General features: G+C 53.6%; 1 protein-coding gene across 2 annotated transcripts; it reads left to right on the top strand.

The window, feature by feature from the left end:
* Positions 1–10,491: 10,491 nt before the first annotated feature.
* On the top strand, positions 10,492–23,128 carry CCT8 (chaperonin containing TCP1 subunit 8). Of its 2 annotated transcripts, none has more exons than XM_084873546.1 (15): positions 10,492–11,018; positions 12,509–12,599; positions 13,123–13,202; positions 14,779–14,928; positions 15,365–15,545; positions 15,635–15,696; positions 16,711–16,848; positions 17,719–17,897; positions 18,469–18,535; positions 18,610–18,697; positions 18,778–18,893; positions 19,227–19,298; positions 19,370–19,534; positions 19,728–19,847; positions 22,929–23,128. In XM_084873546.1, exons 1-15 carry the CDS (start codon positions 10,959–10,961, stop codon positions 23,004–23,006), a joined length of 1,647 nt encoding a protein of 548 aa, XP_084729672.1. In that variant the 5' UTR covers positions 10,492–10,958; the 3' UTR covers positions 23,007–23,128. The 2 variants fall into 2 exon arrangements, with proteins under 2 accessions (XP_084729672.1, XP_084729673.1); XM_084873547.1 differs by lacking the exon at positions 10,492–11,018 and adding an exon at positions 11,493–11,588.
* The last annotated feature ends 33 nt before the right edge of the window (positions 23,129–23,161 follow it).

Here is a 23,161-nt window from a genome sequence, read left to right as displayed (position 1 = left end):
GAGGAAGAGGAGGCTTTGTGTTCACAAATAAGCCGAACGTGGAGGAAGATCTGCTGAGCCGACTGAAAGAGGAGAGGCTGAACGCGCGGCAGGGGCTCAGCTATTTCAATGACCAGCGAGCGAGATCCCGCGAGGCCATCAGCTCCGGTCCCCGAATTAGAGCTTCCAGGGACGGGCTCCAGCGGGCGACGCGGAAGGGACCAAGTTAGCAGCCGCACCACGGAGGCACGCGTCCGAGGCTTGCTGCCTTTTATAGACAGGACCTCCGGCCGCCCTGTGCAACCAACGGGCAACAGAAATAAAAGGCTTGCATCAGAGAGGATCAAACACCAAAATAAAAACCCAGATTTCCTGAGGGCTACGGGTCAAAGGTCACATCCCCATGGAGAGAAGCCCCGCCCTCAGGTTCCCGCCACCCCGTCCACCCTGCCAAGCCTGGTTCCCGGCCTGCTTCTGGCCACGTCCCCCGCCCCCCGCCCCCATGAGCGTCTGTAATGTCCTGAGCCCCTGCCCGCCCCCGTGACACAGAATCCTCATTCAAAAAGTGACCTCGGTGTGGCTCGGTGGATAGAGCGTCGGCCTGAGGACTCACGGGTCCAGGTTTGATTCCGGTCAAGGGCATGTATCTTGGTTGCAGGCACATGCCCAGTAGGGAGTGTGCAGGAGGCAGCTGATCGATGTTTCTCTCTCATCGATGTTTCTAACTCTCTGAACCTCTGTCTTCCTCTCTGTAAAAAATCAATAAAATATATATGTTAAAAAAAAAAAAAAAAAAAAAAAAAAAAACCCTGTTCACAAAGAGGAAGCCTGGAAGGCCATGAACTTGGTCTACACAAGCTTCCGAAGAACATGGCAGCCACGGAAGAGAAAAATAAAAGGACAAAGCCCGTGGGGTCCTGAGGAAAACGTCACTAAGAAATTGTTAAAAATGATAATAATAAGATGAAGTGATGTGAAAAATAAAGTTTCAAAACATACAACAGAGAACTGAAATCCGTCAATGTCACAATGTGTATTGACATGCTGTATTTGAGGCCCCTAGAACTATAAGAAATGCAGAACATTCACTGTTAGTTATTCATTCTGGAATCGCCCCCTTAAACATCACATTGCCCCCCTGGTGGGGCGTGGGCCCACGTGGGAACCGCTGACTAAAGGTAACGAGGGGTGTCCCTTGGACGGAAACGTGGGCACCAGGACATTGCCTGCCACGTGGTGGGACAAAGCACTGTGTCTCTGCACTCGCGTTTCCTCAGGTCCACAGAGAGCGGGGCAGCGTTCATCCCGTGGGGCAGCGACGACGACCACAAACTCGAGCACAGCGAGAAGTCATCGCCATCAGCCGCCAACAGAGCCCGCGACAGAACGTCCTCACCGGCGGACACCCCGAGAACCCAAGTCCCGAGGAGGGATTGGCTCATCCACAGCCCACACGGCCAGGCTTCCTGAGGTCCCTGCTGTCCTCACCCCTCTGTGTCCTCACGGCCTCACCGTGGCTGTGTCCTCGTGCCTCACCGTGGCTGTGTCCTCATGGCCTCACCCCTCTGTGTCCTCACGGCCTCACCGTGGCTGTGTCCTCATGGCCTCACCCCTCTGTGTCCTCATGCCTCACCCCTCTGTGTCCTCATCGCCTCACCGTGGCTGTGTCCTCATGCCTCACTGTGGCCGTGTCCTCACGGCCTCACCACGGCTGCTGCAGCCCCACACCCCACAGCCCACACGGCCAGGCTTCCTGAGGTCCCTGCTGTCCTCACCCCTCGGTGTCCTCACGGCCTCGCCGTGGCTGCTGCAGCCCCCCACCCCACAGCCCACACACCACCTTCCAAAGTGGGGGAGGCAGGACGGGGGAGGAAATCATCCCCCGAAGCTCGCAGCAGGTTCCCCGGGACCGGGTCACATGCGTGCCCTCAGGACTGCGAAGGGAAGAAGGATGTTTCTGACTCACGAGGGCCACTGCACAGAGCAGCCAGGAGAGGACGTGGCTGTTGCATGGGCCGTGGGCAGTCTCTAGACTGTTCCCTTCTAGTCCTGGGCGTTCACCCTCAGACCACGGCCACTCTCTGTGACAGAATGTGTCGCGTCCCAGGGGTGAACGCCACCCCAAAGCCCACACAGGCTGGCCTCTCTCTCCGGCCATGGCCACGGCCACAGCCATGGCCACAGCGTGGGAGGGCAGGCCAGAGCAGCAAGGAAGCCCCCAGCGGGGCCCTGCACCAGGTGGGCAGTGCGTGTGGGTTGAGTGTCAACCTATGAACCAGGAAGTCATGATTCAACTCCCGGTCAGGGCACAGGCCCGGCTGCAGGCTGATCCCCAGAGGGGAGCGTGCAGGAGGCAGCGGATCCATGATTCTCTCTCACCATTGATGTTTCTCTCTCTCCCTTCCTCTGAAATTGATTTTTTTAAAATTGATAAAAACAGCTCAATCACACACACGCGGGCAGGCCTTTCTCTCTGAACGAGTCCCGGGAGAAAGTGAAGCAGAACGGGAGCCTGAGCGTGAGACAGGAGCCCAGACCTCCTCGGAGCCATAAGCCAGGGAGCCCTCCGCTCCCACCGCACCCTGCAGGGCTGGTCCCAGGCATCCCGAGGGGTCCCGGGGCGCAGAGACAGCGTGGCCTCGGCGTGACCACCAGCCACGCCTGTGGCCTCTGGCTGGCCTCCACGAGGCTGCAGGGCCTGAAGCTGAAACGCTAAGTATAGACCAAGGCCAAGTCAAAGTCAGGAGGAGGCAAATGACCCCACGCAAACCGTTTGATGTCAGTTCTTTTTTGATCTGAGAAGAATCTGAACCCTCTCGCCTCCTCCTCAGAGAGGACCGTTAATGGCCTGTGAAGCGGAGTTTAAATCCGGAAACATTTCCTCGGGAGGCGAGCCCTGAGTCTGGTCTTGGAAACTCAGCGAGAAGCCACTGCGCCCGGCCTCAGGGCTGGGTTTCTCTGTGCCTGTTCGATGGAGAGACCTGCTGACTGAGCTCCCACAGCAGCCTTCTCTCTTCGCCACGTCTCGTCCTCACCTTGTGGTTCACAGGCCCACAACCTGGGAAACACGGAGCATGGCGTCAAAGGAGCCGCCATCGGGGCTCGAGACCCAGCGTGGAATCCCTGCTCTGCGGGGTCCTGGCTGGGTCCCGGGGACACTCCCTGACCCGCCCATCCTCAAGGTTAAACAGAGGTCAGAACATACCCCACACGGAGTGGGGACACCTAGGTGAGCAGCTGTCACACGGTCCTTGGCAGGCCAGCTGGCATTCTCAGGGCCCTCGGAAACACAGAGGGAGGTTTCAGCACCCTCCCCGCGCTGAAGCAGAGGGCGTGAGAGCCACTGACGTGGGCTGGCTGAGAAGAGGTTTCCATCCCACTGGCCAGGCCTCAGGAGGAGAGGGGAGTCTCCCCCGAGGAACACGTGTCGCCCAAATCAGCAGAGGACTGGACACGGCCCCGCCACAGAGCCCCCGGTGGGAACCTGGTTTCTGTGGCCTCGCTGGGCGGGGCCGTGGCTGGAGGAAGGGGAGGAGAGCGTGTGCAGGTCAGCAGCCCCTGGCCGCGTGGAGGCGTGCCCGAGGGCGAGACACGCACCAGACTCAGGGGACTTGGTGTGCAAAGCATGGCACTGATGCTGCTCCATTGGCCACACATTAAAAGGACGGACATTTGATAAGTTGGAGGAAATAGGGTCTATTTTAAAATGAATTTGACCTGTTCCTTTTTGCTTGTTTAATGTTGGATACTAAAAAACTTTGCAATGACATATGCAGTGTGTGTTATAGACAGGCTGATATTGAAAGAGGGGAACACACACACACACACACACACACACACACGCACACGCACACGCACACGCATGCATGAGGGAAAAGGAGTCCCAAGAATGTAACAAACTGAAAAACCGCGGTCCGTGAGGGAGGACATGGCCTGGCAACTCCAGCACCACCTAAAGAAAGGAAGCCATAGCGCTAGCTGGTGTGGTTCATGGGTAGTGTCAGCCTGCAGCCTGAAGGGTCCCAGGTTTGATTTTGGTCAAGGCAACATGCCCTGGTTGCAGACTTGGTTCCCAGTATGGGGGCATGCAGGAGGCAGCCGATCAGTGATTCTCTCATTATTGATGTTTCTCTCTCTCTCCCTCTCCCTTCCTCTCTGAAATCAATCCATCTTATTTTTTAAAAAGGAAGTCACAGAGATTGACTCTTCTGTCAGCTGAGAGACCGCAATCCCTGTGCCCTTTATAGATTCTGCTTCGTCACATCGGACAGAGCGGAGCAAAGCTGTCCCACCCTCCTTCTCCCCTTGGACCCTTGGACAATAGTTTGTGTTTTGTTTTAAAATGTTTTATTAATTTATTTTTATTTTATTTGTTTGTTTGTTTATTTATTTATTTATTTATTTATTTGTTTATTTATTATTTTTTACAGAGAGGAAGGGAGAGGGATAGAAAGCTAGAAACATGAATGAGAGAGTTGGACAATAGTTTTTACTCATAAAACCTGTCCTCTGGGAAGTGGTTAGAAAGGCGTACGGACGTATGTAGGTACGTTAAGGGAAGAGCGCCCTCTGCAGGCTGCGTGGTGATATTTTAAAAGAAACGGAAGCCACGAAGGAGGAAGAGAGATGCAGGGGAGGTTGAGAGACCTTTCCCATCGCTGCGTTTCAGCTGTCCCCACGCACTCACTCGGAGGCAAGGGACAGACTGCTGGTGTGGAAACTACTTCTGGATCAGGCAAACCCTTTCTTCTTCTTTTTTTTAAATATATTTTATTGATTTTTACAGAGAGGAAGGGAGAGAGATAGAGAGCTAGAAACATCGATGAGAGAGAAACATCGACCAGCTGCCTCTTGCGCACCCCCCACCAGGGATGTGCCCGCAACCACGTACATGCCCTTGACCGGAATCGAACCCGGGACCTTTCAGTCTGCAGACCAACGCTCTACCGCTGAGCTAAACCGGTTTCGGCCCTTCCTTCTTCTTTAAAAATGTAATTTTATTGATTTCAGAGAGGAAGGGAGAGGGAGAGATAGAGACATCCATGATGAGAGAATCATGGGTTAGCTGCCTCCCGCACGTCCCGCACTGGAGATGGAGCCCGCAACCTGGGCCTGTGCCCTGACCTGGAATCGAACCCTGACCTCCTGGTTCATAGGTCGACCACTGAACCACACCAGCCGGGCTGCCCTTTCTCTTTTCTCTCCCTTCCTTCTTTTTATTCTTTTCCTTTTTTTTTTTTTTTCACTCTTTGGACAACTGAAACACACTTTTTTTTAAAAATGAATCCTCTCTAAACACAAGCCACAGGGTCAAATTCAACTCTGAGATGGATGCTGCCTGATTCTATGTGGTATCTTCACGAGGTTAGTGTTTGATCTGGTTCCTAAGCCCAACCTCACAGACAGGAAAAGGACAGGAAGAGCACAAACCTTCGCCGGCTGCAGACCGTGTTACCGCAGCAGCCCTCGGCCCAGGAAGGGCTGCCCCCACACGCAGGTCACAGGCTGCTTCAGACCTGGACCCCCCTCCTCACGTGTTCCCGGCAGATCTGCAAACGTGAACACACCTACATGGCAGCCGAGAGCCGGCCGACAGCCACGCGGTCTGCCAGGCGGCAGGGCACAGCGGCATTTTCAGGGGAAAGACAGAAGGAAGACCCACCTGGGGACCCTCAGTGTGAGCAGCTTCCTGGGTTAGCAGAGAGGAGTGACCGGGGCCGTCTCTGAGCGGACACTGCTGTTGGCACGGCGGGCGGGTGACGGGGGAAGGCCGCCTGTCCGTTCCTCCAGGGGCCGATTGAGACCGGACACTGCGTTTCCCTCCGAACAATGCCAGTGCCCAGCAAGTCGCTCCAGACCTTGGAAAACAGATCCCGGGGAAAGCAAACCTGGCGTGGATCACGGAGTGAGGACTGCGCCGACGGCTGCTCAGAGCAGGAGCCGGCCAGTCACAGGGACGGCCAGGAGGGAGCCCTGCTGTGCCCCGGGCACCTGAATCCTGCCCGGAGACCACCTGCTGCTCCCCAGCTCCGGAGCCGAGTCCTTCGGCCACAGGCTGCCGCTCTGCCCCCGGAGCCCGACCGACCAGGGCGGGAGCATCTCTGAGCTTCTGCGCAGTGAGCAGGCTCTCCACGCCGGAGCAGCTCGGCCACCGAGGACGACGGGGAGACCGGACTGTTGCTGTCCTTTCGTAGCGACCACAGCGTTTGGGGGTCCTTCAGGTGCGTTCTGCCACAGGCTGGTGCCATGTCACGGCAGTGGCAAAGGTCAAGAACAGTGAGCAGTGCCGGCCTGGGGTGGGGCCCCTTTAATTGGTGATGATGACAGAGAACCCAGTGAGGCCGCCCGCGACCATGAGAGAGAACTGGAGACCAGTGGTTCCCATGTGGGCACACGCCCCAGGGGGGCAATCTGGCTTTTAGGGGCGATTCGAGAATGAGTTATGAACAGTGAAGTGTTTGCGTTTCGTGTGGTTCTAGGGACCTCATGTACAGCATATAAACAGATATTGTGGCATTTATGCATTTCAGTTCTCTATGTTGTTGTTTTTTTAATATATATTTTATTGATTTTTTTACAGAGAGGGAGAGGGATAGAGAGCTAGAAACATCGAGAATCATCGATCAGGTGCCTCCTGCACACCCCCACTGGGGATGTGCCCACAACCAAGGTACATGCCCTTGACTGGAATCGAACCTGGGACCTTTCAGTCCGCAGGCCGACGCTCTATCCACTGAACCAAACCAGTTTTGGCAGTTTTCTTTGTTTTAAAACTTTGTTTGCTATTTTTTCACATCACTTCATATTATTATGATGTTTTTAACAGTTTCTTAGTGACGTCTTCCTCTTCCGTGGCTGCCGTGTTCTTGGGAAGCTTGTTTAGACCAAGTTCATGGCCTTTCAGGCTTCCTCCCCGTGAACAGGGGTCACTTTTTGAGTAAGAATTCTATGTCAAGGGGGGAAGGGGGGAAGGCATCGGAGTTTAGAGGTGCTGAGAGGGAGGGGGCATGGCCAAACCAGGTGGGAGCCAGGGCAGAGGGAGTGGTGGGCGATGGGTTCCCAAGTCAGCTCAGGCCCCTCCTCACGCCATCCATCCGGCAGTAGCTCGACCGGAGTTTCATAAGATGCGCGGTGTGTTCTGTGCCTGGGCTGGATCCGGCGTCTCCAGTCGTGTGTTCACCCCGAGCCCGGGCTCCCTGTCTGAGCCTCGTGCGTCGGCTCGGGTGATCGTCACAACCACCTGATTATTCCCCCAAGATGGCGCCCATCCCGGCTTCTCGGCCGCTTCGTTCCCACCCAGCTCACGTCCCTCCCGCCTTCCCTGGCACCCGCTGCCTGGCTGGGTGCCCTCCCGCTGGGCGTGGGTGCCTCCTCCTGTCCATCAGACCCAGATGAAGTCCCACCTCCCAGGGAGACCCCTGATGACTCTGTGTAAAGACCCTCCTCCACACCTCTCTGTTTTGCCCCCATCTGAACACCTAATACCCCTGCAAATTTTTAATGCTAATTAATTTTTTAAAAATCTCTCCACCAATAAGAATGTCATCTTCCTGAGAATTTGGACCAAACACATTCGTTATTATGTTTCCAGCCCTTGAAACAGTGCTTGTCACCCATTAGGCGTTCGATGAATGAATGGACTCTGTTGGGCCAGGAGGCTGAAGCACAGAGAGGTTAGGCTATCTGTCTCAGGACACACAGCTCCCAAAGGATTTATCCAGGCTTGAGGCCAAAGCCCGTTTTCTAACCACCGTGGCCTTTCTATCAGAGGCCAATTACAGAATTTCTTTACATCGGACCCGAGCTCAGGTAAAGATTATAATGAAAACAAAGCTCTGATGCTCCAGAAGGGAATCCTGGTTAACGGAGTGGCGAAGAGCTGCGTTATGAGCTGCGGGCGTGAAGCACACTCCCAGAGGTGCTGGGTTTCCCGACTCGGTCAGGACCGGCCAGGCCCTGAACCTCTCTCTCCTTGGTCCTAATCGTTGGTAAAGACAGACATTTTCATTCTCCAGCAGCTGAACTAGACACAGCTCCACGTGTTCTCTGTGAGACGTTTAACTGTGAGCGTAAAAAGAGCAACTAATGTACACAGATCATAAATTAATAATAAAAAAAGAGCAACTCATTCATCCGCCCACCTTCTGTTCTAAAACATGCTCCTGTTCTAAAACAGCGGTGTGCAGTTAGCAGAGAGCACGCAGGGTGGGGCCTGCGTTACCTCCACCACGTGCTGAGCTGTGTGTGAGGACTAACATGTGGTTTCTGGGTTCCTCCAGCTCCTCCTCCTTTTACGTACGTCACACCCTGCAAAGGTCAACGGAACGACGCCGATTTACTCCATCAGCTAAAAGGGGATGGGTTGGTTTTAAAAAGTTATGCAGCAAATAATAAAAATGATAACAGGAAATACACCCGTAACACAAATCTCTCTCCTGAGCCTCCCAAAGCCTAGCTTTACCATCGTCACAGGAGCCTTAGCCTGGGCCCGCCCACCATGTGACACGAGCACAGGTGACACAGGTAAAGTGTGAGTGTGGGAATGTGTGTATATAAGTGTGTATTTGTGTATATGAGTGTGTGTGTGAATGTGTGTATTCGAGTGTGTCCGTGTGTACATGTGTGAGTATATGTGAACCTGCGTGTATAAGTGTATCTGTGTGTGTTTTGTGTCTGTGAACATGGATGTGAATGTGTGTATACATGCGTGTGCATAAGTGTGTATATATGTGTGTGCGTGTTTATAAGGACGTGAGTGTGTCTGAGTGGCTCGTGAGCTGCAGTTTGCTGACCACTGCCCTAAAGGATATGATGTGGCTTAGAAAAACATCACCTGTATAGTTGTGATAGCTGGGCCTCACATTTGGCTCAATATTCCTAGTAGTTTAAGAGAGAAATAAAAGCCCGGCTGGTGTGGCTCAGTGGTTGAATGTCAACCCATGCACCAGGAGGTCACGGCTGGATTCCGGGTTTGGGCACATACTTGGGTTGTGGGCTTGATCCCCAACATGGGATGTGCAGGAGGCAGCCGATCAATGATTCTCTCTCATCATTGATGTTTCTCTTTCTCTCTCAAAAATCAATAATATATTTTTTATTTATTTTTTTAAATATATTTTATTGATTTTGTACAGAGAGGAAGGGAGAGAGATACAGAGTTAGAAACATCGATGAGAGAGAGTCATCGATCAGCTGCCTCTTGCACACCCCCTACTGGGGATATGCCCGCAACCAAGGTACATGCCCTTGACCGGAATCGAACCCGGGTCCTTTCAGTCCCCAAGCAGACTCTCTATCCATTGAGTCAAACCGGTTTCGGCCAATAATATATTTTTTAAAAAGAGAAACAGAAAATATATAAAGTTATAGAGGCCATAAAATAAAAAGCGGTTACCGGGACACGTTTCCCCACAGGTCGTATAAAAAAGATTCCACGCAACGAGATGTCTGACAGCAACAACAGACCTAGAACGGAGACAACTGACCACTGCACGTGCTGTCCCTATCCCTGACCCTGCCAGGGCGAGGGCGAGGGCGAGAGCGAGATACCAAAATGCTTGTCAAAGGCCATTCGGAGAGCCCAGCTGCTGGCGTGACCCAGGGCAGGTTTCTCACCTGAATGCTGCGTGGCCTTCAGCGAATTCCCTCAAAGCCATTTTCTGTTAGGGTTTGCACTGGGATTGGGTAAGATGGGTAGAAGTTATATCGTCAAAGCGGAGTTCTGGCCGGGACTGTTTTTACCTTCCTCACAACCCTCAATCGGCATCTCGGGTAGGAATCAGAAACCATCTGGGTTTATAAGCAGAAAGAGTTTTGTTTGTTTAAAAATATTTTAGGGAGATCTGGGAGAGATAAGAGGTCAACCGAAGGACTTGAATACATGTACTTATATACATGCATATAAGTACAACCAATGGACACAAAACTCTGGGGAGGGAGGGTATATATGGGGGGGGCAATGTTAAAATATGTACACAGATAATAATTTAATAAAAAAATAATAAAAATAATAATGTAAACATCAAAAAATATATTTTATTGATTTCAGAGCAGAAGGGAGAGGGAGCGACATGGATGAGAATAGTGGATCGGCTGCCTCCTGCCCGCCCCGCTCTGGGGGTCGCCACCGGGCGTATGCCTTGACCACCAGCGGGCAGAGCAGAACGTGGTTTTTAAAAAAATACATATATAACTTATTGTTTTTTTTACAGAGAGGAAGGGAGAGGGAGAGAAAGTTTTCATACCAGGGATCACAGGCTCAGACACCTACACGGGGTGGGGAAGCCAGCTCTGCGGCCGCGTCCAGGGACCGATCCCAGCGCCCAGAACCGGCCAGGAGCCACAGCCTCTGTGCGGACACCGGGGCACCGGGGCACCGGGCCCGCTGGCCGGCCCGCGACCAAGTACGAACCACTCGGGGCCCAGAGCCGGAGCCTCAGCCCCCGAGCCGCGCCCCCGCGGCAGCAAAGCGGGAAATGCTCCCGGGGACCAGGCCCGCCCCTCCTGCCCTCGCGCGGGCACCTCGGGGTCAGACGCTCACACGCCGAACCACACCCGCAGGCCGGGCATCTGGGCGGAAAGGGATCTGCCCCGACCCTGTCGGCGGCTCCAGAGGAAAGCGTGCGAATTAACCTGAGGGGCAGCCACGGCCTCCGCCCGGAAACAGGAAACGCGACGGTCCGCACCACGCGCCCGCGGAGCCGGAACCGTGGGGAGCGAACGCCACGCCTGGGGGCCTGCACGTGCGCGGACCGAAGGCCGCAGGTGCACCCGCGCTCGGTCCGGTCGATCGACCTGCTCGGGGGTCGTCATCACGGTCTGGGCGCGAGAACTGCTCCCTCTCGCGAGGCCGCCGCCAGCGGAGGGAGGGGCGGGGCATCCCGAGAGAAGGCGGGGCCCGAGGCGGCGCGGCGTTCCCAGGAGGCTGTGCGGCCCTCGCTTCTCCGGGTCGGCGCGTGAACGGCTTCCGCGGCGCAGCGATGGCGCTCCACGTCCCTAAAGCCCCGGGCTTCGCGCAGATGCTCAAGGAGGGAGCGAAGGTGGGGGCGCCGCTGGGCAGCGGGCGGGCGTGGCGGCCGCGGCGGGGAGGACGGCTGCTCCCGGTCCCGCGGTCGGAGGGAGAGAAGGTTCTAGAAAGGGCGGTGCCCGGGGTGGGGGCGCGTCCGGCCGTGGCGCCTCCGTCCCCCCGCGACCCTGGTTCGCGTCCCGCCGCGCGCCTGTCCCGCCCCCCGGGCCGGCGGCGGGGCGGGGGCCGGCGGGCCTCGGCCACGTGGTCCGGGCCCCTCCGATGGGGGTCGGGCCGCAGCGGCCCTGAGCTGTGCGCCCGCCCGCGGGACCTGGGACCCGGCCCACGCGGCTTGGCGGCGGAGCGGAGTGCCGTCCGGGCATCGCTTCCTTCCTGTCCGCGCTCCGCCGGCTCCGGCTGCCAGCCGTGGCCTCGCTCATTGCCCCGGCCTCCTGTGGTCGGTTACGGAACCGGGCAGCGAGGTTCCATTTCGGGGGACAGTCTCGGGGGGCGAGCTTCTTGCAGGCAGGACGCACGGTCGGGACAGCGTGACGGCCACTGATTTACACGCGGGGGAAGCCATGGCCGGAGGCGGGGATCACAGGTTCAGACAGGAGGGGAGGGAGCTCGGTGATGGCAGAGCCCGGCGGTGGAGAGGGCCCCGGTGACAGGCCGGAGGGGGCCCGAGGGCCCAGGCCCTGGAAGTGGGGTGAGGCCACGGAGAACCGGGAGGAAGGAGATGGCGCTCCGAGGGCCTTGTCCCTGAGGAGGAGGGGGGGCCTGGTTCGGGGTCAGAGGTGAGAGCAGGTGGAGGACCGAGGGCGCAGAAGAGGAGGCTGAAGACGGCGGCAGGTCAGGTCGGGGTTGGCATTGCCTGGGTCACGGTTCCTCTTGCGGACATTACGGCAGCCTCACCGGGACGGAGTCGGTGCTGCCAGACTGTGTGCAGGGACTGGCCCCGCGGGGCGGGAGGGGCACTGGCTGAGCTCCGCAGGGTGGCTCCCTGGGCTGCTGTGCTGGGGAAGCAGCCCTAAGGAAGGGGAGGCTGAGGCCACAGTCACCCCCAAGTGCAGAGCATCCGGAGTGAAGCAGGGTCCTGCGTTCTGTGTGGGACTGGGGAGCCCGTCGGTGGGGGCAGAGGGTTGAGGGGCATTGGGAACCTGCCCTCCAGGCCCCGAGCACCCCGGCAGGGCCACTAGTGGGATTTCCCAGGGACCCTGAGCTGCTGGCCTCGCTGAGCTCAGGCCCCGACAGAAACCGCTCCCTCCACTTCCCACCGGCGGTTAGGACGGTGCTCCCTCCTGAAGGAGCTCGTGGGCCTTCCCTGCAGAGAGAGGCTGAGAACAGGCCAGGCCCCTAAAGGCCGTGTTCCACCCCTTACACGAGTGGGGACTACGAACACCAGGCAATGTGCGTGCTCTCAGCCTGCGGCTCCTGGTGGTCGGACGGTCCCGAGGGCGGGACCCGCTGTTCTCTGGGAAGGTCCGGTCCGCCTCCCGTTCTAATCAGAAGGTCTGTTCGCAGCACTTCTCCGGGCTGGAAGAGGCCGTGTACAGGAACATCCAGGCCTGCAAGGAGCTCGCCCAGACCACTCGCACGGCGTACGGGCCCAACGGTAAGCTCACGTTCTGCTTTCGGAGAGCACAGACTCCGGCTCCTCCGCTCGCTGGAGAGCGGCCTAACGGCGGCTTTGACGATGCCTCTGACCTCAGCGACACCAGTCAGGTTCCCAGTGTCAGTCAGCAGCTCTGGTCACCTTTAGGAAAGTAGGAGCCAAACGTTCCTTTCTGTTCTCCGGGGAGCACGGAGGAGCTGGAGCACTGACACTGGACAGGCGCTCACATCTCGTTCCAAGTGCCCGCATTCCCCCCGGTCTGGCTTAGGGAGCAGATCCCCTCCTGCCGTCCATGGAATCTAGTCAGTGCAGGGTTATATTTATTGACCGAAAAGGAGATTGGCGTTGTCCCAGGTGACCTGGGGAGATGCGAGGGGAGGCGTGAGCTGGGTGTGCATGGGGGAGTTGGAGTGGTGGGTTCTTCCAGGTTAAGAAATGCACGGGAACAGGTTTTAACGAGTCCCCTGGGTGTTGGGAGAAGGATCTGAATGGTAATGGACTTGTTTTCTAACTTACCTTTGAGGGATGAACAAAATGGTTATCAACCACCTGGAGAAGCTGTTTGTGACAAATGATGCTGCGACCATTCTAAGAGAGCTAGAAGTAAGTTACTTCTTTTGAAAGGCCAAGAACCTGGAGGAAACTTTATCTCGGCCCTGGCCGGCCCGGCCCGCTCCGGTTGGTTGGACATCGTCCCGTGCTCCAGAATGTTTGGTCCCCTGTCGGGTGCTTTTGGAAGGCAACCCATCAGGCCTGGCTGGGTTGATCAATGGGTAGAGCATCGGCCTGTAGACTGAAGGGTCCTGGGTTCCGTTCTGGTCAGGAGCACGTATCTTGGTTGCAAGCTCATTCCCATCCCTGGTCAGGGCACATGTGGGAGGCAACCAACCAGTGTTTCTCTCTCTCCCCCTCCCTTCCACTCTCTCCAAATCAGTGGAGGCCAGCTGGTGTGCTCAGTGGTTGAGCGTCAGCCTGTGAATCCAGGGGTCAGCATTCAATTCCTGGTCAGGACACATGCTGGTTTTTCAGGCTTGATCTCCAGTAAGGGGTGCGCAGAAAGCAGCCAATCAATCAGTGCTTCTCTTTCATCGTGGATATTTCCCTTCCTCCTCCTGAAATCAGTGAAAACATTTGTTTTTCAATTTTAAATAAATGGGGAAATGTCCCCAGGTGAGGATTGACAACAACAAAAAGGATGTTAGCTAATCACACAGATGGATCTGTGGTCTGGTTCTGAAGTGTGTGTGGCTCTGACGTGGCGTAGAGGCAGGGACAGCTGGTGCTCAGCGGTGACTTGAAGAAAAGCCACTTGTTTGGCTCTGACAATGAAGCAGCGCCGTTCTGACGCAGAGTGCAGCAGAGGAGCGCCCGCAGGTTCTCGGGACAGTCAGCACTTGAGCCCACGCAGCACCGTCCCTTGCCACCGCCTGTCCCAGAGGCTGAGGGACCCTCCGCCGGGTTCCTGAACTTGGCTCTTAAAGCCGCATGACTTAGTCCTTTTAAATGAACCCTACAGGAGAGTTAACATTGCTAAATAACAATACATTCTTAACGTACTGAACAAAACGAGATGCCGGAGGACCTGTCATTGTGAGGGTGGTGGCTGTGCTGTTCTCGTGGTCATGCGGTTGTGGGGGTACAGTCCTCATGATGCGATCATGGTACTGATTGCTTCATCTTCTCGCCACCACTTGGTACCCCTTTTCGTTTCTAAAAAAGCGTCTGAATCCTAGGGGGAAACGCGTAAATCTCGGTGTGCTTTTTTGGAAGAAACCTTTCCATTCCCTTTTTCAAGTCACAACTGATTCCCTTATAGTGAGAATAAACCCAGAGAGAGACTCACATCCCACTTAAACCGGACCTGTTTGGCTCTCATACAGCTTTTTTTAAAGGCCTGAGTCAGTGGTGGGCACTGCTGTGTTTTTAGTTTAGTGAACATACAATGATCTCTGACCTGGTGTGGAGATGGACGTGCTGGCGGCTGTAGGTGAAGAGCGGGCGGCTTTGAGGTCGTTCCCGTGCGCAGTGACCACATGGGACCCCTGTGACCACACCGTCCATCTGTGCAGGGGATTACTGGGAGATGGGAGATGGGAGTGACTGGTGAAGAATGGGAATGAGTGGCTGTGTTGCTTTGAAGATCAGGTGCCTTCACTTGCTGTTAAACTCCCTCCACCAGGTGCAGCATCCTGCTGCTAAGATGATCGTGATGGCCTCGCACATGCAAGAGCAAGAGGTGGGTGACGGCACCAACTTCGTGCTGGTGTTCGCCGGCGCTCTGCTGGAGCTGGCTGAGGAGCTCCTGAGGATCGGCCTGTCGGTCTCCGAGGCAAGTGGTCATTTCAGTGTCCTGGTTAGTGTGTGTGTGCTCATGTGTGTGCTCATGCACGCACACCCCCACTGCTTCAAAGAGCCATCCTCAGCCCAGCAGCGTGAGCCTTCCCTCTGCCAGTGCTGCGGGCCTGCTCTACAGCCCAGCACAGATCAGTCCTGGAGCCTCGTCCGCACCGGAGCCTGTCCGGGAGGCTAATCCTACACCCCATTCCGTTTAGGAGAACGTGAGGCCTCGGGCACTTGGTGCTCGAGACCTTGTAGCTAATACATGGCAGTTAGGATTCAGATGTGGCCTCTCGCCCACGGCCGTCCTAGCTCGTAGGCTCTGCCATTGATGTCCTTCTGGACGTGTGCTTTGCTATTGTATATTGAAAATGTGCATGTTCATTGGGTCACTATAATAAGAACCGTTTTTGCATTTCACATGTTAGGTCATCGAAGGTTATGAAATAGCCTGCAGGAAAGCCCACGAGATTCTTCCTAGTTTGGTTTGTTGTTCTGCAAAAAATCTCCGAGATGTTGATGAAGTGGCGTCTCTCCTCCACACGTCCATCATGAGCAAGCAGTATGGTAACGAAGCCTTTCTGGCCAAGCTCATCGCCCAGGCCTGTGGTGAGTACAGATCCAATCCTTGTCTGACGGGACAGCGGTCCTTCCTCTGCTGTCCCCCATGCAGCTCCTGATGCGTCCTCTCTCAACAGTGTCCATCTTTCCCGAGTCGGGCCACTTCAACGTGGATAACATCAGAGTTTGTAAGATTCTGGTAAGTTTAGAAAATGTGTTTGACATTACCTAGATAAGTTATTTGTTTAGTGGGGGAAATGGTGTTAATCTACACCTGAGCCTTGCTTTGGGTTTTGGCACTTAACTGTTTATTTATCTTAATTCTCGCCGGAGGATATTTTCCCATTGATTTTTAGAGAGTGGAAGGGAGAGGGAAAGACAGAGAGAAACATTGGTGTGAGAGAAATTTGTCAATTGGTTGCCTCCTGCACACACCCTGACCATGGCCCACGCTGGGGAGGAGCATACAACCAAGGTACATGCCCTTAACTAGAATCGAACCTAGGACCTTTGGTCCATAGGCTGACACTCTATTCACTGAGCCATATTGGTTAGGGCTACAGCTGTCATTCTTCCATGACAGCTTGAAGGGTGAGAGCGTGCATAGCAAAACATTGATCTTCATATTCTTTCCATGTGCTGCGTCAGAGCCGCGAGCTTTGGCAGTTTTGAGTGGGGTGGAAGTTGTCCTTTGCTCTGCAATAATAACTTTAATGTTGGCATTGAAATAAGTATGTATTTTTTATAAAAATGCCTGCTTGGTACATTAAAACCAGAATTAGTGGTTTTGCATGTTGCCATATGATTGTTGATGTAGCGGAAGTTTTGCCGACCCAAGCACACGTGCCCGCTCTGTGTGTGTGAATGTGCACATGCTGTTTTCTGACTCCCTCCATGCACTCTCCCCTGCCTATTAAGTGGGGAGCTTGGGAGATCTGAAAAGAAGCTTGTTCTCTATTCTGCCCCAGTACTGGGGGTGGGGTGGACAGTGGGTGGGTGGATGATGGATGGATGAGAACCGTTTTCTGTCTTTGGCTCCTCCCATTGAACTGAAGGCCCTCTCCCCTCCCCATATCAGTGGCTCCTTCCCACCCGTCCCCAGTAGCCAGCCTGCCGTCTGTGTCTTCAGTCAAAGGGGGTGTGTTGGTCACTGCAGAGGCAGCACAGCCCAGATGCAGGTGAGTTCACCGATGGCTTTGGTGTTGCTCCTCAGGGCTCAGGCATCTGTTCCTCTTCGGTCCTGCATGGCATGGTTTTCAAGAAGGAAGCGGAAGGGGATGTGACCTCTGTCAAAGACGCGAAGATAGCCGTGTACTCGTGTCCCTTCGACGGCATGATAACCGAGACCAAGGTACCGGCCGGGGAGTGGGGCTGCCCTCGCAGGTGCCTGGATCCTGTGTTCTGGGCCGTTTGCTCTTCACCGGTGACGACTGTGAGGTCGTTGGAAACCACAGATCACGTCTGGTTTTAGAGCGGGGCTTCTATCTGAAAATTAACTCTAACACTGAGTATTGAGCTGAGTCTACACAGGAGTGTGGCTTCTGTTGTGATTGAGATGGCCCTTGGCCTCTGAAGTCACACTCAGCAGCAGGCGCCCACAGGGAGTCCCCGTGCTGCCTGCTGTCCATTCATGCTTTAAGGTGGCGCTGGGCTCCTCTGGCTCCTAAAAACATGCTGATGTGATTCAAACGGACGGGTGTGTTTTTCTTAACCACGTGCAGGTCAGGTGTGACGTTTATGGGTCACTGCTGACTTCATCCTAGATAGTTGGAATCCGAGTTTATAGGTTCAGAAGTGCAACAGGTCTGGGTGGGGAGTGGCCATCAGTTCACTTTTTTATAGAAATGTCTGCTTGGCACAGTGAAGCCTATCATTTTGCACTGGGCAGATGATTGTTGATGTAGTGGAAGAACCCCATTGTTACATCGGTAACTGTTTGTCAAAGTCCGATGCCAGACCCTTGCCCAACAGAACATCTGACGTGAGGCGTTTCCAGCCTTTCTGCCAAGGTGCCTGTCGGAGGGCAGGCGTCCGTTTGGAACAGGGAGTCGGGGAACAAGCTGGGTGTCTGTTGTAAAGATTTCATATTCTGCTTCATAATACGTTCACGTATTTTCATGTGCTTCTCAAATCTTTATTTCTTCAGTAGAATGCTCTCTTATGACTGTGAACATCTAAGCAGTGAAATTGCTTTAAAGAGAGTTCCTGCTTGTGTTGCTAGGGAACAGTGCTGATAAAGACTGCTGAGGAGCTGATGAACTTCAGCAAGGGGGAAGAAAACCTGATGGACGCCCAGGTCAGAGCCATCGCTGACACCGGGGCGAACGTCATCGTCACGGGCGGCAAGGTGGCAGACATGGCTCTCCATTATGCAAACAAGTACAACGTCATGCTGGTGAGGTGAGGCCCTTCCTCTGTCCGCCTGTGACGATAAGACACTAAACTCGTTCAGCACACCTGACAACTGTCCAAAAGGGAAGCGTAAGGCATTAGATCAAAGAGCTAAAGAACTAACAGTCTTGGGGCGTCGTTTGAAGAGAGGGAGGGAAGGCGTTGCGGTAGAGGCCTGCACAGTCACCAGAGTGGGGTCAGGGCATGAGGCACTGGACAGGCCCTCTCCCTGCCCCCTTCTTGCACGTGATCTAATGAGCAGGTCAACCCCTGCTCTCTTCCCTGCAGATGTGGCTCCCACAGGAAAGCAGACCTTTTCTACGTACCCTCGTGCTTCACAACTGACCCCTCAATGTTGACGGGGACTTGAAGCTCCCCGTTCTAGGATAATGCGTGACACACACACACACACACCTGGGCTCACCATGCAGTCCTAACCTTTTCTGAGCTTGAATCTTCGGGTCAGAAATTTGTGGCATGGGGACCAGGGTACAGTTTCTTGCTGAACCTCTGCATTTTTTCCTCCTTGTTGGAATCAAGGCTTCTATTAAGGTCTTTGTTTTTGGGTTTTGTTTTTAAGGCTGAACTCAAAGTGGGACCTCCGGCGGCTGTGTAAGACCGTTGGTGCTACGGCTCTGCCTAGGCTGGTATGCATTTTGGACACATTAACAAACGGCCGAGCCTGTTGGTTACTGTTGTTACAACGGTCGCTTTCTTACAGACTCCGCCTGTGGCTGAAGAGATGGGGCATTGTGACAGTGTTTCCCTCTCGGAAGTGGGGGACACCCAGGTGGTGGTCTTCAAGCATGGTAGGTGGGGAGGGCGCAGGTGTTGGCAGCATGGGTGTTGGTGCCTGGACTCTCCCCACATGGCTGCCCTTGGTCCACAGAAAAGGAGGACGGGGCCATCTCCACCATCGTGCTCCGAGGCTCCACAGACAACCTGATGGACGACGTGGAGAGGGCGGTGGACGACGCTGTGAACACTTTCAAAGTTCTCACCAGGGTCAGTACCGAGGCGTCTGGAGGTAGTGCTCGCTGCAGGGCTCAGGCGCAGTGCACACTCCTAAGCGTTGGGGGGCCTTCCCGTGGGCGGCAGGTGGGAAGCAGAGCCCTGCTACCTGAGGTCCGGGAGCTGTTCCATCGCAGGCACAGCTCTTCGTGCCCGGTCTGCACCGGTGCACCTGCTCCCGTTAGTGCTTTCTCCCTCCTCACGTGCCCGGCGCCCAGAGCTCTGCAGCTGGGTGACAGCTGTGCTCAGTGAGGAGCCGGTCCTCACCAGCAAGTCGGGGAGCACAGAAAACAGCCCTGGCTCACTGGCTGTTTCTGCGCGTCACAGGATAAACGTCTCGTGCCTGGCGGTGGAGCGACAGAGATCGAGCTGGCCAAGCAGATCACGTCCTACGGAGAGGTACCGCGCTCGGGCAGGAGCTTTCCTCCTGCGACGTGACAAACCCACTGACGAGCTTGTTTCTGCCGCAGACGTGTCCTGGGCTGGAACAGTACGCCATCAAGAAGTTCGCGGAGGCGTTTGAAGCTATTCCCCGGGCACTGTCGGAGAACTCGGGGGTTAAAGCCAACGAAGTCATCTCCAAACTCTATGCAGTCCATCAGGAAGGAAATAAAAACGTTGGATTAGATATTGAGGTATTTGGGAAAAACTCTGAACTTTATTTTGTGAATGCAAAACCTAAAAGTAGAAATGCTTGTGTAAGAAAAGGAATGAGAATTGAGTGTTCCTGTTTTATTAATAATCTTTTGTAGGGTGTGTAGGGTCGCACTTTTATCCTTTAAACATTTCCACATAAAAGAATCTAAAGTGAGAACTGCTCTGCCACAGGCTGAAGTCCCTGCCGTGAAGGACATGCTGGAGGCTGGCGTCCTGGACACGTACCTGGGGAAGTACTGGGCCATCAAACTGGCTACCAACGCCGCCGTCACTGTGCTCAGAGTGGACCAGGTGAGGGGAGGGAGGTTTGATCTTCAGAAAAACGAATATTCATGGGGTTCAATACTGGGTTTTCATGGACCTAGGCCGAGCACAGTTCTCATTCTGCTCAAAGGAGCGGCCTCATCTTCGCCTGATGGGTGTAGGAGGACCAGCACCAGCATCTTTATTCTTTATTTTTCCCCTCAAATGTGTTTTTATTGATTTTAGAGAGAGGAAGGGAAAGAGCAATAGAAACATTAATGATGAGAGAAAATCAATCGGTTGCCTCCTGCATGCCCCCTACTGGGAATTGAGCTCTCAATCCGAGCATATGCCTTCCCCGGGAATCGAACTATGACCATCTGGTTCATAGATCGATACTCAACCACTGAGCCTTGCTGGCTGGGCTGGTGTCTTTAATTCTTAAACTGGAATGGGTCAGACCGATTGGATTTATAGTCCTCATTTTCAGGCCCTTTGTAAAACAGCATGGAGAGGAAGTTTGGGGCGACATTGGTGAGGAATGAGGCAGGACAGAGGGCAGACACAGCAGGTCACCGCTTGTAGGGAATTCATGAGGCGGTAGGAACTGGATGCTTAACTTTTCTACTGCAACAAATTACATGTAGATTTTAAAGCTATTAAAAATAGTATTTCTCTGCATTTAAGAAAATTGTGGTAATGACTAGGTTCAGAGACAAACCCAAATTCATAATTTCTCAAGGTATTTTCTAGTAAACTTAATGAAGTTCATTTTTCTACAAAATTCTAGAAGTGATTCTAAGCAATGAAATATCTATAAGTACTTAATAGAAAGTTGTAATTTGTGGGAGCACAGCATACGTCCATTAAGTGACAATTACGCCAAGTTAATACATAAACACACACTAAGTTCAACACTGAAATTGCTAGCGGTGCACCTGAGACCACTCCAGCGGCAAGAGGGGGTGGTGAACAGAAGTTCACCTGCCCAGCTCCCTGGTGACTGGAGAGCACACACCAGAAGCCTCTGCTTCATCTACCAGGTGCAGCCCAGCGTTCCCCAGGAACCGCCATCTAGCATCGTTAGAGGACTAGAGGCGTCGGGCACAACCTTCGTGCACTCGGGGTGGGGGTCCCTCTGCCCAGCCTGTGCCCTGTCTCGGCTGGGAGCCCTCAGGGGATGTCCTACTGACAGGGAGCCGGCCTTAGCACAGCCGCAGAGGTGGGCCACTGTGCTCTCCAGCCGCCAGCCCAGCTTCTGGCTGAGTGGCATTCCCCCTGTGGGAGTGCACTGACCACCAGGGCGCAGCTCCTGCGTTGGGCGTCTGCCCCCTGGTGGTCAGTGCACATCCAGTCCATCGCAGTTCAGTCAATTTGCATATTAGCCTTTATTATATAGAAAGATTTGTTTGGAAAAAAGGGAGAAGAGAGGTGATAGTTTAGGGCTGAAATTAATTTGGGGAGTCTAAAATTAAATTAGTTGGGTTTCCTCAGGACACTGTAATTAATTTCTGAATCTCAAAACTAGAAACAATTACCACCTCACCAATTTATACTAAGGAATGTTTGGCTTCTGTTTAAAGCACAATACCACTCCCTCACACCTCTTTTCAGAAGCTTCCATAAGAACCATGAATCTTAAATTCTTAGAATACCACTTTACAAACTGAAGGTAAGTTCAGATTGAACTTAAAGGGATCAATTATAATTTCAGAATCTAAGTGTAGCTTGATTTTTTTTTAAAGTACCTAGACTAGTTCTCAAACTTTCTGGGCTTCTTTAAAACACATTGTGGGGCCTCCTTCCAGATTTATTGATTCAGTGAGTTTGGGGTGGGCCCCAAAATTTGAATTTTTAACAAGTTTTAGGTGATGCTGATTTGTGGACTGTTTTTTGACAAAGATCAATCCATCCATCCTACATCATCCAACACTTAAAACTGGATTTCCAAGTCCCATCCCAGTATATATGCTGCGCAAAATTAGGTACAAACTCACGGCAGCAACACAAACTCCTGAGTGTGGTCAGATGGCTGCTGGGTACCTGTTTTCCCAAGTGCAGACCAGGCAGACAACAATAAACTAACAAAGCCCAGGCTCACGTTGAAACCCAAGACCCAAAAGCACCTTTGTGCCCGAGGCACTCGGCAACTGCAGCCAATCTGCTCCCATTGCCTTTTCCTTTTACTTTTGATAGTTTTAATTCTTAGCCGCATGATAACTTTTAGAATAAGCATTTCCTTAGGCTTCTGCTATATTTTAAAACTAGAAATTACATATTTTCAACGAAAACTACCCAATACATCAATATAAACACACCCAACTAATAAATCTACTACGCAAGCCAAAACCGGTTTGGCTCAGTGGATAGAGCATCAGCCTGCAGACTGAAAGGTCCCAGGTTCGATTCCAGTCAAGGGCTTTACCTTGGTTGCAGGCACATCCCCAGTAGGGGTGTGCAAGAAGCAGCTGATTGATGATTCTCTCTCATCGATGTTTCTAACTCTCTATCCCTCTCTCTTCCTCTGTAAAGTCAATAAAATATGTATTTTTAAATCTACATAAAACCCCAGCTGTGTTTCTGGTCCTCTTGTGAGGGGGAAGGGGTTTCCTTGTACCGAGCTGCAGTTTGTATTCCTGTAAACATCACCAACTGGTCCCTGTGTTCGGGTTGCTAGTCTCCACCTCACTTGCTTCTCCCAAGATTAATCTCTTCAGATTCTAAAGGCAAAACTAGCAGGTGGACCTAAAGTTCCACCACCTCAAGGAAATTGTGATAAAGATGGTGGCAAGACAGCACTCGTGTATAAATAGCAAATCGGGTGCCATGTGGATTAGTTCACGCCGGTGGCGCGTGCCAGTCTCTCCGGCTCCATGGGTGTTGGCCTGCACGTTTTGGAGGGAATGAATGCCTTTCCTAACCAATGTGGGTTTTGTTGGGGTTAATGAGGAAAGCAGGGAACGCCCTGCTGAGTGCTGACCAGGGTCTGCTGTGGGGGTGAACTTCACGTGCACTGTGAACCCATGGCTCATCGCTAGGTGGTTGCGCAGTCTTCAGCCAGGCCACTAGAAACGTCTGTCTTCCTCCTAAAGCTCGAGTTTCTAAGTATATTCTTGTTTTTTGTTGCAGATCATCATGGCCAAACCGGCCGGTGGGCCCAAGCCTCCCACTGGGAAGAAAGACTGGGATGACGACCAAAATGACTGAGGGGGTTAATTTTGCTGTAGGTAGTAGTTGTAGTGAGTAGGTATTGCCTGGCGCTTTTCTTAAGAAGTGTTGTGTTTGTGTCCTTGGCTGGACAATGCAGTAAAGGTGTTGTTACTATCAAAGCCTCATTTCTGTTTAACACCGTCCTTGGATCT

This window comes from Pipistrellus hanaki (assembly GCF_964339955.1).
Source record: "Pipistrellus hanaki genome assembly, chromosome: 2".
In the NCBI taxonomy this organism is placed as follows: Eukaryota; Metazoa; Chordata; class Mammalia; order Chiroptera; family Vespertilionidae; genus Pipistrellus; species Pipistrellus hanaki.
This window is presented reverse-complemented; position numbering and strand designations above follow the sequence as displayed.